At 38.3% G+C, this 14,896-nt stretch overlaps 1 protein-coding gene across 8 annotated transcripts in view; it reads left to right on the top strand.

Annotated features, from left to right (window-relative positions):
* LOC117966307 (receptor-type tyrosine-protein phosphatase S-like) overlaps positions 1–14,896 on the top strand; it is a 149,764-nt gene that overhangs the window by 80,213 nt on the left and 54,655 nt on the right. For all 8 annotated transcript variants that reach the window (XM_059014111.1, XM_059014112.1, XM_059014108.1 and 5 more), the window contains one exon: positions 5,539–5,649. In XM_059014111.1, the coding sequence (XP_058870094.1) occupies positions 5,539–5,649 (111 nt within the window). The remainder of the gene's footprint in view (positions 1–5,538; positions 5,650–14,896) is intronic.

The following is a 14,896-nucleotide window of genomic DNA, read 5'->3' as shown; positions in this document are numbered from 1 at the left end:
GGACGAACGAGTGAGTTTAGATCGGATGTTCTCGGTCCATCTCTCAGTGGCTTATATCCCATCTGCAGGTCACTAAATAACCCTTCCCAAAGATCTTCAATGGCAGTGAAGTTTCAGAAATAGTCCCAAGCATTGGCTCATTTTTGTGGGTTCACTGTTTGCCTGGCTTTCCAATCCTCTCCCTGTTCGTAACTTGCCAGTCCCTCATGGTATACAATGTATATCCTCATCACAGCCTGTTACTGCCTCCCATTGGTCCACTGTCATCCAATCAACACTAAACAGGGAGAGCTGTGGTGAGGTGCAGCCTAGAACCCTATAAGGGTTTCGTTGCAGTTTTGTTTTATGTGTGAAGAAACTCAAACACAGTTGTAGTTGCTGTGAGCAAAGCGATTCAAACACCTTTTTGTTGGGTCACAGTGTAACTGTTCACATGCAAGCTTTTCTAAACCACACAGGCCCTCCCTCGTCAGGTAAAAGTTTCTTTAGTGCTCTCTTTACGGCGAGCTCGATTTTGTTCACATGTGGAATAGGCTTGTAGTTGGTAAGGATATCCTGTATGTGTACTGGATTGTGTTAAATTAAGGGTGGTGACAGATCTGTGAGTATTTTATCCACTTTGATTTTTGAGCTCTTTGGCTCATATAGCGAGATGCATCATAGTGTGATAAGCAGTCTGAAACTCCGGGAATGCAAACAAACCGGACAGCCAACAGAGTACACTTCTTGAGACTCACATTTCAAAGTTATGTTAGAATGCGCGTGGGTATGCAGAAAAGAATTGTTTTTAGAGTTGCAGTGTTGCTGAAGTTGATTGATTTGATTGATTGATTAAATCAATTTAACAGAATTGAGGCAACCTTAGTCAAAATAATTCTAATATATCCAGAACATCGTGGGAGGTGTTTATTTTAAACCCAACCAGCCTGAAGTCTTTTCAATTTGAATCTTGTCAACGTTATTATAATTTAAAGCCGCCTTTATTCCTACTATGTGTACATTATTTTATTCAGCGCTGCAGAATGCTGAATATTTAGCTTCAGGGAAATGCATGTTAACTAGGCCAGGACTTGGAAATTGCTATTTAGTTTGTGTATTGGTTAAGCCTCCGGATCGGGGTGGGGAATGACCCAGAAAGGGACCCTGTCGCCAGCCAGAGACAGGCAATCAAATCAGTTTAGCATACAGTACACCAGGAGCCTGACCCATGCAAACACTACTCCAGATATATTAGCACTGTATTACTATGCATGCATCGCAATACATACAGTGGAAATGTGTCCGGTTTACACTGGGAGCCATGCAATAGTGATTAGATTAACAGCGAATTTACCTAAAATTGGTCTTTTAGATTTATCCACCACGGAGCATTGCACTTTTTCTGAGTACATTACAAGCCAACAGATGGAAATTGACATCACTTGCATTATACTGGGTCCCCTTGCTGCCACTTTTACATTAAAAACCTTGATACCAATCCCAGCAATTTAATATAAGGAAATCAAACTGGGAAAAATCAGCTCGCTAATAAACCAACGTTACAGGGTGTTTGTAAAGTTACGACTTACAAGCATTAGGGACCTTTTTATTGCTTGTGTACACGGACAGGCTTGCATTGTATTATGCTTAAAATACATGCATACATGCATAAATGCACATACAAACATACATAGTGTTAAAATGTGTTAAATACCCTTTTAGAGCCAGATTTATAATACCCCTCATATGTTGCCCAGCCTCACACATCCTCTGTTTCTGATCCTGCACTGATCCCTATTTATACACTTTTGTGGTCACGGTTCTTTCATGGTAAACTGGATCTTTTAATCAACGTTTTCTTTCTGCAGTTATTTCCCTTTTTTAGTAAAATACTGGTGTCTGATGTACAGATATCCAGCATGCTGTTAAGGAGTGGAATCTGGTCAGTAACTGCCCCTCCCTCCAGTACCAGCTCCAGCTTTGCTATTCCTGTGTCAAATCAATCCATTTGTGTCAGAACGTTAATTAAGTTAGAAAGGCGGGTTCAATTGGGGGGAGGGGATGCCTAGGGGCTGGTTGTCTGTGATCAGTCAGCTGTGTCACCCCTTAATAAATAGCAGCTTGTTTGTTCAGTGCAGTGCAGGGCAACCCTGCAACGCAAACACCTGCTTAACAAGGAGCCAGTCTGCTGTCCCTGGGCTGTGTCATACAGGCTATATCAAAGCTGCACTGAAAACATGATTCGATTGACCGTCTCTCTTGGGTTGGGCATTTTTTGTGGATTTAAAAAGGACACGTAAATACAAAATATCTTCCTTTTATTGACTACAGTCCGGACAGTGTCACATTGCACCCCTAAAGACAGTACTTCAGTTTGTGTTGAGTGGCCGTCTAGCTTATGAAGGTTCTCAGTTTGGTAACTTCAGCGGTAGAGATTGGTAAGCGACACACATCTGAAGGTACAATGCAATTACTTGGAATACACGATAAATAACAAGAGCAGTAATATAAAAACGCAACTCGGAGAACATCAAAGATGTGCAGTCGCTTTGGATTCCAACATATTCATAGTGCTGGAGGCTTTAATAATTACAGGAGAAGCTTTTCGTTGGCTGGTCGCAGCATGGCAGAGCGGTGAGGGGACACAATTTAATTTCACTTCAGGACGCATACGTGCCCGCTCGCACACACACACACTCACACATACCCTTAAACACACACACACGCACGCACACGCACGCACGCACGCACGCACGCACGCACGCACGCATACAATAATAAAGGTACTAGTATCTTTTCATACTGGCATCCTGTAAATTAAAAGGTCTGTCTATTGAATATTCATATGTGTGTGTGTATATGTGTGTATCTATCCTATCTATCTATCTATCTATCTATCTATCTATCTATCTATCTATCTATCTCTTTATCTCTCTATCTATCTATCTATCTCTCTATCTCTCTATCTTTATTTTATATAGCATCTTTCATAGTGGACCACCATCACAAAGCTCTTTACAAGATGCAGTAACAACAAGAAAATCCATAATACTTTAAATACAGAGAAATGCATCATACATGATACAGTAAAAAAAAAACTGCATAATACAGTACAGTAAAAAATGCATAATACATGAAATAGTAAAAAAAAGCGTAATGTATTAAATACAGTGAAAAATGCATAATACATGATATAGTAGCATAATACATGAAATAGTAGCAACAACACAGCAGCTAATAGCAGATACCAGGCTTAAAGAGCATGGAAAGTAAGAGAGAACAGGTGGGTCTTGGGAGTTGATTTAAAACGAGCGACAGTGGGAGCATCACGCACCAAAGCTTGGATATATAGAATACACATACTGTACATACAGCTATGGCCAACAGTTTTGCACCACCTAGAATTTTAGGATTGAGTCATAATAAAACAGCGGTGTGTAATTCAATATGTTAGCGTAACATTATTCAGCAGGTTCCATTCGACTTTAGGAAGCAAAATGAGTTCATTCTATATAGAGGGTAATGCAAAAATGTGGGCCATAGCTGTATGTATTTATACAACCATTGAAGGTCTGTAGAATCTTATCACTGAACCAAAAACACACACAAAGATACGATTGAGAATACCCTCACAAGACACACCACACCACCCCACCACCACACAAACAGATAAAACAGTCAGCCGCGCAGGATTGACATCTTCACACCAAAACATTCAAAATAACATTATAAAAATCCATTGAATAACACTATTGTGTTACTGGTGATGGGGTTAAATAATAAAACGCCTCTACGAGTCGGCTGACTTGCACAGAAGCAGCTGCTATATATATATTTCATCAGTTTAAAACGCATTAAAATCCATCCTTGCGCTAAAAGAACCTGGCTGAATTTCAGCTAACAGGATCCTGTTAAAATTTCATGACTGTTGACTTTCATTGTGATGTCGATTCCGCAGTCAAAAGAACCGAGAGCCCACACCTGTCACAGTAATAAAAAAGAAAACCCAATCACTGCTTTCAAAATGGATTTGCTCTTTAACCTCCCTGAGAAACCACTTGCAGCTCGCCTAGTTAGTACCGGCCTGAACAGCATCCCCCTGAATCAAATAGACAGTACAGAGCTGCCATTAAATCGGATGACTATCAATTCAAACAGATCCGTCAGCTGATACATTCTGCCCACATGCAGAAACAGCTCAGTGTGAGAAAAAAATAACACACTACCTCAATAATGCGCAATCAGCACTCTTCAAATCAATGGCTGTACGTATAGCCATATGGAAATCACTATAATATTGCACAGACCACTACAATACTATCAATACTGCTATTCTTTACCTTAGATCAATAGTTCTCACTTTACTGACTTCCTCTGTGAATGCAAACTGTAGCTTCAGCAGGATACCACATTGCCTGGGATCTATTGTAATGTATTAACTTTGCGGTTGATACCATGTGATTGCCATTCACGTCGCTCAGTTTTCCCAAACGCGACGATCGCTCGTCATTTAGGGTAGTGTAAAAAAAATGGCATACCATGTGTTATTTATTACACTATTTTTACAGCTGTTGCATGACGCTCGGCTTTATATCCATCAATAAATCAACCCATTTCGTTTGGCTCCCTCTTTTCTATTGGTACATTTGCACAGTGCATCTGTTATATCTGATATGCACATAGTGAGTGGGGGATACAGATAGATGACAGAGATGCCGATATTGATATGCACTGACTGAACAGTCAATGAGTTTTGGCAGTTTGTCAGAAATGGAAAAAGAGCAATCTGTCACTACCCCTAATGATGTTACCACAGCCTCGCAGTATTACTGTGTAACAAGGACTCCGTTTTGTTAGCTGCCTGTACTGTTCCTGAGTTGTTGTATTGTGTGTGGCTGGACTGATGAATGTGTAGCTGAATACCTGAATAGCTGGGTTTAAACACAATCTTAGCTCCCAATTTTCCCTTCTTTTTTTCTCCCAAAGAGTAGATTTGTTCATAATAAAGTTACTTTTGTTCTGCTGTCTATTGTGTATAAAATACATTTGAAGGAAGTTTGGTAGCAGTTTCTGAGTGCTGGAGTTTCTTCAGTCTGCTTGATCACAGACTGCCTAGACTTCACGGCACAACTTTCGAACGGGTTAAAAGCTCATTTTATGCTGGATTTGCCTATGTGATAGCTCTAGGAAAGGGAAGGTTCTGAGGTTTAGAGGGTGTATTCCGGGCTGCCAGGAATCTCCTCCTGCAAATTCAGAACCGTACAACATAGATTTGTACTTCAGATCAGGAACGTACCACCACGGAGATGGAAAGCGATTTATTTTAGAATATCTCAGTTGTGGAATCGGGAGTCATCGTTTTATTTGGCTTTGCAATCAGGTTGTAGGTAATGCTACACCACAGAGAGGTCCTAAGATAGATAAGTCTTTTTTTTTAATAGAGACTGCAATCCCTGCCCTGTGTTTGGAAGACCCTTGTGATTCTTTCTCTGTAAAGCCACTCTAACGGTTGTGTATCTCTTTCTCTCCCCCCCGATTGGACCTTTTTCTCTCCCGCAGGAGCGCTGCAGATCGAGAACAGCGAGGAGACGGACCAGGGCAAATACGAGTGTGTGGCGTCCAACAGCGCAGGCGTGCGCTACTCTTCACCTGCTAACCTTTACGTGCGAGGTAGGGAGCACCAGGGCCCCCTGAAATAGCAAGCTGCAACAGCTGAGAAACAACTCCTTTAGTGAAATACAGATATCTGCAGTAGTAGACTGAACCACACTCTCACAGTGGAGATAGACCTTGGTGTTCTGTTTTTTAACTGGCACTCCAGCACCCGTCGTTTTTAAAATTATTATAATTTTTTTTTTTTTTCGCGAAATGTATTGCATAGAAGCATTTATAGATTATGACAGAAATTTGGTATCGGTCTATTTGGTTATTTAGGTTAGCCTACCCATTTATTTATTTATTTATTTATTTATTTATCTATTTATTTCTGGCAGGACACGGTAAGTCAGATTCTGATTTGGCTGCGGAGCCGAGTTTAACCACGCGAGAATCTGTGGTTTGTTAAGGACCTTAACAGACTTTGTGTTTTTGTTTTTAAATGTAAAAAAAACAAAAAATGTTTAAGCAACTGTAAATGCCTATGCCCATACATGTGAATTTACCTTAGCAACCAAGACAGGTTCTAAATATTACCTGACAATGGTGGATAACTAGACCTATAGTGCTTTACTTTGGGTGAAACTATTTATACATCAAGTATAGTTTATATAGAGATGAATTGATATGTAGATTATTAAAATTACCTTGAAATGCCAAATATAGAATCTTACAGAATCTATATAAAGAGATGGATATTGTAGATTGAAGCCAATTCAGTTATGCCCACACACATGTGAAGTTCAGAAGTACCACTGAAAAAGTATTTAATTGCCTGAATTAATAATGTTTATGCTTACAGCACATGAGCACTATTAAAATGCATTATTTATCCGAGTTCTCTTTCCTGACTTCCATGAACCAAACTGTTTTCAAAAGGTACAGAACATATATTAAAACAAAATAATTTTATGTTTTATTTCCGCTGTTTCTATGGGTAACCTATTGGACCAGAATTCCTGTTCCAGTCGTTTTTGTGTGTGTGTGTGTGTGTGGTTTGTTTGTTTTAAGGGAAATTTTTAATACTGAACCTTAAATTAATCAAGTTACTCCTTAATATTATTAGAATGGTGTCTTAACTAATATATATATATATATATATATATATATATATATATATATATATATATATATATATATATATATATATATATATATATATGTAAAATAAAACATTTTAATGCTATTTTAATTATTGTTTTGCTTATGTTACCTTTAGGCAAAGAAAAACTGTGTCTCAAAAGTAGTAGCTGTTATTTGTGTGGGCTATCAGTGAATATAATATTTATTTAATGGTGTTTGAAAATTAAATTTGGTCTGGGTTATATTAAATGCAGTTTGGTATGGAAGGGCAGCAAGTCATTTGAAAATAAATAGAAGAAAAAAATATTTTATTTTGCCATCGTTGATTCCAACTGCACGGTAAATGTCTCACAGAGAGTTGCCACTGATTGGAAAATCATGAGCTTTCTAGTGGTGTAAAAAGTGTTTTAAAAAAGAGTGTACAGTTGCTATCTACTTATCTTTTGAACTTCTGAAGACCACAACACTGTGTTTGTCTGTTTTTCTTTTGGTTAAAAACTATTCTTTGTCAGTAGGGAAGATATTGAAAGACCGAGGGGTTGTTTATTGTGTTTGTAAGAAAAGAAGTGGGGAAAAAAAAACAAAGCAAAAAGTAATGTAGCAGTGAAAAGCCTTGAGGTGGCCTTTTTTACTCTCTCTGTGTTTCCCCTATTTTTCTCTTCTCCTCATGTCATTGTGTTCTGCATCAACCCCTTTACATCCCTCAGAGCTTCGAGAAGGTTGGTGTGTTTTTTCTTTTTACTTTTTTTAACCCACATTTTTTTTTTTTTTTTTTTTTTTTTTTTTTTTTTACATTTGTTGGAAAAAAATTATATAAAAAAATATATAGAATAAATTAATTGAACAAAATTTATGAGGCAAATAAGAAAAAAACATAAATATATATATATACATTTTATTTTAAATTAAACAAAAAAAAAAATATAAAAATATAAAAAGAAAACCCAGCTACGCCCGGGTTTTTTTTAAGTTTGCATTGTGGGGCCTTTTTCTCTTTTGCATCCTTTGGTATTGCTGCTGCTAGGGGGGGCTTTCTCTGCACTTGTTGTCATGGGAACCTAGCACTTGGACATAACTGAGCCTGATGCATGATGGGAGAATGTAACTATTGTGCCTGCATGCCTGATTCATTTCTTTTGGTTTTTGGCATGTTTTTGTTTTATTTCTTCGGGTTCGTTTTCCTGCTTTGGTAATTGATTCCTTGGTTCCTTATTTATTTTTTTTCGGTTGTTTGTGTCTTACTTTGTCGTTAATTTGTCACGTTGCACTGCTGTTTATGACATACTTAAAAAATAAAATATAAAAACAAAAGCCAGTGTTCCTGTCTCCAAATTACAAACCTCAGATCATGTAAGACAAAAAACGAATCAAACCGTCCCATATCAAAGGACCATCTATTTAACATTGCTTAACACCTACTTAACACAACTACCAGGATCCTTTACAAATATAATAGTCAGCCATGAGGCCATTTTAAATCCTGCTTTGTTAGGTCTAGACAAAGCCCGGACTGTTAAGAATAGCCCCTTGACGTAGGTCAGGCTTACCATATACCGACTCTGCTGGAAATTACAGGAATTGGAATTTGTGCGATGGTTAGGTCGTACTGTATTGTAAATGTACAGTTTCATGATATTTCTGTCAGTAGCACAGGATTGTGGAAGGGCAGCATTTGGAATGCATTCCACTACTGCACTCTTTGTTACAAAATGGTTCCATGTGGTCATGAAAATGGCATCTTCCCTATACAATCTAGTCTTGTTCTCTAACTATAGCCTGGGGCTACACTATACAATACGTTACACTTTTATATCAGTGTTCTCTTATTATGGACAAAGAATTCCGCTTGTTAAATGAATTAATTTACCTTTTAATATAATGTTGATATTCTTCTTAAAGGTAATGTCGGTAACTAGCCTCGACCCAGTCAAGATTTTAAAAAATAACTTTATTGGAATAGAGGAACACAAAGTTACTCGTAAACAAATATGAAATATTCTTATACTTCGCTACTTGTGAATATCTCGAAAATGAATCATCTAGGATGGATTTCAGAAAGATTTTTCGCCACTGTGTTAGGCTTGTTTACACAGTATTCATATCTGAGTCCCATTGCAGGTACAGAGTTGAAGTCCCTGGCTGTACTAATAGGCGTTCCAGCCGTGTGAAGTAGGTCTAAGCATCTACTTCACTGGAGACAAAGTGGAGTGTTCAATTATTTAACACAGGTTTTAGATACAGTGCTTAGCGCTCCAGAATATTAACAATACGGAATATCATGATGAATCAGGACTAACGGGGCATAAAACCGAAGCGGCTGGTATCAACTGGCCATGTAAAACAGGTGCCAGGTACAACTAATGAAGCAGCTGGCACACAGAGCTGGTAAATCAGCCATCCTCCCAGGACCTGGCATTTGGAAAGGAGCGTGTTATTTTTCATACCCACTCGCTTTCTGAAAGGGGCTCCTCCTGACACATTTTAAAGTGCCTGGCGTTTTTATGGACTAGATGCAAGTTGCATTTGCTATGGGCATACATTACAATCAACCAGCCTTGCTTCCACATATTTATAGGTACATAGAAACATTGGCACCTGCACATCTCTTGTCGAGCAGCTTGTGTGCAGAGTCTTATTTTTATAACACTGATCCATGTGTCATACGTCACAAATACGGTTATAAAGAGGCCATCCAAAGACCATTTATTCCAATTTTAACCATAGACAGGATCCAAACACTCTTCTGCAGCACCTTTATCAGGGTCTATCCCTCAAAATAATATTTCCAATTCGTCCGATTAAAAAAAAAAAAATAATAATAATCTCAAAATGCTATGATGTTAACATAAAGAATTGACATACGATATGAATGATATTCCATTAAAATGTATTATGAGTTTGGAGCCATTATTTTAAGCTGCCATCAATTTCTGTAACTAAAAATGGTACAAAAAGACCAAGATACATTTTTATTACATAATTCCCTTTCTGTATGCATTAACTGCCAAACATGCGGCTATAAATACATTGTAGCAATCAGTGATTATGCTATCTAATGACGGAATACTGCATACACAAGTGCATCCAACAGCTCAGAATGGCATATATATATTTAATTGAGTAACTGTAGCACCTACCCATCCCCGATTGATGATTTTACTAGCGGTCTAATCTGCGTTCCGATCACACAGCAACATGTGTAATAAATGCATCCACGCCTTCAAAGCACAGTGCTGCTAATTGATAAGTCAAACCACGCCGAGTTCTCACACTTATTAAGGTCACCGTCTCAAAATACAGCAGCTGATGTGCCGTAGATAATTGAAATCTGGTTGAAATCTTTCTGCGCAAACCTGGAACCTTGCTTTAAATTGACTGTTTGCAGGGTACGCTGTACCCCTTAAGTAATTATTCAAGGAACTGCCTGCTACTACTAGTGTGTGGGTTAGCAGCCTCTTAAAGATGTTCAGGGTACAGGGTATGGATCGAGTTTGGAGTGTATGGAAATGCTCCTCTACTTTCCTTCTATACTTACTTATTTAGCCTGTTACTTCATGGGGGGTGCAGGGGTTCTTACAGAACAATAATCTTCTGTATTGCTTTAGAGAATGGAGACATTCAGGGGCAGGGGCTGTAGGAGTCATTAGTCACAGGCTGCTTGTATGTTAATTTGTACAGCAATGTTATAAAAAAAACAATGATAAGAAATCAATACAGGAACACTGCGCTGTATGTCTTTAAACAGGCGTTCTGCATGAAATTTCTGCTTGTTTTCTTTGGGTTTTTTGCATCTGCTTGCCTGCACTACAATTCTGTATGTATGTATGTATGTATGTATGTGTGTATGTATGTGTGTGTGTGTGTGTGTCTGTGTCAGATTACACCCTTTAAGTCACGCTTGAAAATGTGTATAAAAAATACCGGTCAGTATTTATTTGGCTACATTTGGCTGATCGTTCCTCAAAGCTTAAGGTATTTGGATTAAATTCAATTTAAATTTAAATCAAACTACAGGTATTAGGCTTATGCTGAAATCCAAATAAAGAAGGTCCTTTTAATTATTCTAACTCTATGCTTTACTCTTGTCAACTCGTTTCCAAAAAATTCAACTAAAACAAAAGGATCGAGCATAAAGCCACAGACAGTGTTATTTCCTGGCTGTGTAAATATTGAAAAAGGGAAAAAAAGTGAATAGATTTCACAGATTAATCATTTCTGTAATTGTAAATTAAATTCTGTGAAATGTGGACGTGGTAGGAATGTAAATCTAGTAATAAGTACGGTCCGTGTGTCTTTTACAGATCACGATAATGAAATGTAGTCATAAGTAGTGTTATGAAATCGTAAGCATTTGATTTTCTAAAGCAAGAAAATGTAGAACGTTTACTTGTGCTGTTTGGTGCTATACTTCCAATGTACCATCAAAACTGCCAGGTGTCATTTCTCTATACAATTAAAAGAGGGTGTAATCTAAGCTTTCCTGTAACACTAAAGGCTGCACATTATTTTGGCTTCTCCCCTCATTTTGGGGCTGGACAGACTTTCTGGATCTGTCTCGCCAAAATGGCCGATAATGTCCGCCTTCTCTCCTTCATTTGGCACACCTTTAATCTCTAGAGTAGTGCAATGTTCTGACGTTCTCTCTTGACTGCTTTCACCTCGTCACTTTACACCTTTTGAGTTTGTTTTAATCTGCATCGGGGCTTGAAACGAGACTACCTGAGCTTTTCAGGGCTTCTGGGATCCTTGGTCTTTGTGAATGAGGACTGTTCCTACCAATTAATTTACTTAACCACGGACCACCTGCAGTACACTACCCACCTAGGATTACCTTTCCTTCTGACACAAACCTGACACAAGAAACAGGGCAAATCCTTAACCCTGGTTTACCATAGTTCTGAAAACTTCCCATACATTTGGACGTCAACAGTGGCTGTAAGAGCACTAAACCACGCAACACTACAATGAGATCTGTCACTAAGTGCTCCCGTCTAGACAAGTCAATGCTGTCACAATTTTCCGAGGTGAAAGGGTTAACGATACTGAATTTTCTCTTCGTTTTTTCAGCTTTGTTTCAACCCTATATAGAGTTCTAAAACACGTTTTGATTTTCTTTTTAATTTAGTTTATCATTTATATTTTCATATTTGGCCTCCCCAATTGGATGTCCCCGTCCTTGTTCCCCAGTGAGAAGGGGGTGAGAGAAGGCTGTGCAGCTGGATTGAAAGAAATAGAGACCAAGGATCTCTGTACCCATCAATAAGGCCGCACGTGGCCGTCCAATCCAGGGTCTGCCAGCTGACAAAAGATCGAATCAGCTTGGACGGTTTGGGGAATATCTTTGAGGGGTTTGCATATACAGTACAAAGAGCTTCAAAATGAGTTGGCTGGCATTAAGTCGATAAGCCTACTGCAGGTAGCAGTTAACTACAAAAATAAATGTACTTCGTCCTTTAAAAAGCTACCCCCCTTACATCAGATCAGGAATCATGACAGATCAAAAGTCCAAAGGTGAAAGGCTAATTATCCCATTACCTCATTCACTAAGAATGACCCGCTAGACAATCCCACATGGAAAAAGACCGCACAGTATATGCACTTATATAAATTCATAGAAATGAACCCTGCGAAATGAATCAAAAGCTAGAAAATGTTCATCAAAGTTCCTGTTGGGGCATTCATAGACGTAGCGTGTAGGCCTCAGACTGAAGAGAACGGATGTGACTGCATGGCCCACATGTCTTTGATTCAATCCTTAAGAGCACAAAGCAAATGGACTGCAGGGCACACCGTAGCTGTGACGTGCACATCTAGGGGCTGTGCGGCTTGTGTGCTGTTTTTGTTCTACAAGTTGCTGGACACTTGCACACGGGAATGGCATGCTTGGATGGAACTTGGTGACTGTTCAGTTATACCCCTTTACTGTATATTTATAGTCTGTTGTACCAGCCTTGCAACCTATTATATTTTGTCACACTCCATGGAACGATGACAACCATGCATGTCACTGTGAGAAGGAATGGGCTACCCTTTCACCTTTGTTGTCATAGCAACTCTGCTGTGTAGGAGGAAATATTAAAATAAGCAGATTTCTTCTTTTTTTTTAAATGCTTTTGTTTAGGTTTTGTGTGTTTTTCTATTATTTTATTTATTTTTAAGTACTGTATGTTTTCATTTTTAAAACGTTGTAATCCAGTCCTGTTCTATGCTTAACCCCAGCAGTGTCGGAGGCTGTTTTGGCCTACAGTTGTGTCACAGTCAGGTTGGTAAAACGAACAAAAGACAACAACAGTTGCTTTTCGTTTTTTGATAAGCAATGCACCACTAAATACATTTCATTGAACTATTTATAAAACAAAGACAAATGACCAGGAAGAAAAAAAATAAAGAAAAATGCTGATAAGAAAGTCATTTAGCCCTAGGGTTACCCATGTTTTTACATTTTAAATTTGTAGAATGACTCATTTTACAATTGTGGTGACCACAATTCCCTGCCTCTATAAAGTTGTTACTTTAAATGTGTAGACCCTGAGATATAGCCAAAAGGAATGTTGCACCAGCCCCGAGCTGGGATGAGCTTAAACTAAGCATTGGCCCTGCCGGCATTAACGACTAACCAAAGGACTTGTTCTGTCACTTTGGGCTTTGCTGCTCGGAAGAAAAGAGGTTAATTTTAAAAAACGCTTTGCACATGTGAAGATATTGCACCTTGATTTCTTTAAGGTAAAATCGCTTCCTAATATTATAATAAAGCTAGTAATAAACAACTTTCCCTTGCAAATTTCACACCCGCGTAGAAAGCTTTGAGAAGAACGAAATGACATCAGATATGTAGCAGTAGAATCTGTTTACAACGTGTACACTTGAATATACACACAGTGCGTGCACGTGTATATCTGTTCTGTAATGTGAATGCGACATGGATGCCAAGTTGCAGGTACATGCTGTCACTGTGTTGTGGAACACACTGTGATTAATTACGTGCTCTCCCAAAAGAAGGAATCGTGTGTTCTGCTACTGTATGCAACGGTGTCCCTTTCTACAACACCACAAGGAGGATCTTTTTTCAAGCCCCGATGTGTGATCTCTTGAGCCCACTAAAACATGCTTTTTGTTTTAACGGAATCACGATCTCCTCTCTAGTCCCCCCCCCCGTCCCCCCGTCCCCCCGTCCCCCATTCCTCATGACTACTCTCGCTGTGAGCCTTCCAAGTCTTTGCTACACCTGTCTGTTTTGTGCTCTTCGCTGATTAGATCTTGTTCTTGCCTTGTCTCGTGTGTCCCTGTCCCTCTGTCCCCTGTCTGTCTGTCTCCCCCCTCCCCCTTTCTGTCCACCTGTTCTCCATGCGGTCTGTCTGCATGACATCTTGTGTTGCAGACGTCAAAATTGTTTTACATGGCTCTGTCGTGCTTAGAGAAAATCTCTAATAACACATGTCATTATTCAAATTCATTTAAAATTGAAACTGGAAACTCCCAATCTAGTTATTTTTATTTTTTAAAGGAGATTGCCGGCAAATAAAAGTACATTGTGAAGGTTTTCTTTGTATAAAATATATATTACAAAATAATACAAAAAACGAAATTAATGATGTTTTTGTATAGGATATTATAAAAATGTATATTATACAAAGTTGTATAAGCTAAAAATTATATTATTATTATTATTATTATTATTATTATTATTATTATTATTATTATTATTATTATTAGCTCCATCAACATATCGGTGTATACCAAAATTCTTGGTATTTTAAATTATTTGAAATCCTGTATATCAGGGTGCTCTCAAAAACTCAATTCAGTGACTGCTGGGGATTGTGGATTTAGCAACCCAAATTCTACAGAGCCATGTAAATAAACCCAGTCTGGAGTTTCCCTTTCTGCTCTCGCTCATGTAATTTCTGTGTTGAGGTCTGGAAGCTGCATCCACTTCTCTGTGAAAGAGATGCACATCCTTTGTTGATATAGTCAAACGTTCTTTATCCATTTATTATGATTGTTATTCCTTTTTGTTTTGATTACTGTAATACAACTCTATATATATATATATAAATAAATAATATATATATTTAGTTAACTATTTCGCCAGGGCTGCGATGTGTTGATGTGCGTCTGTCACATTTGGTCACATTGGCTGAAAAAAAAAAACTACACAGCATTGAAGTGGGTTTCTCCC

The sequence above is a fragment of the Acipenser ruthenus genome, chromosome 47 (assembly GCF_902713425.1).
Source record: "Acipenser ruthenus chromosome 47, fAciRut3.2 maternal haplotype, whole genome shotgun sequence".
Lineage (NCBI taxonomy): Eukaryota > Metazoa > Chordata > Actinopteri > Acipenseriformes > Acipenseridae > Acipenser > Acipenser ruthenus.
The sequence above is the reverse complement of the archived record's forward strand: the minus strand, read 5'-3'. Positions and strand labels throughout refer to the sequence as shown.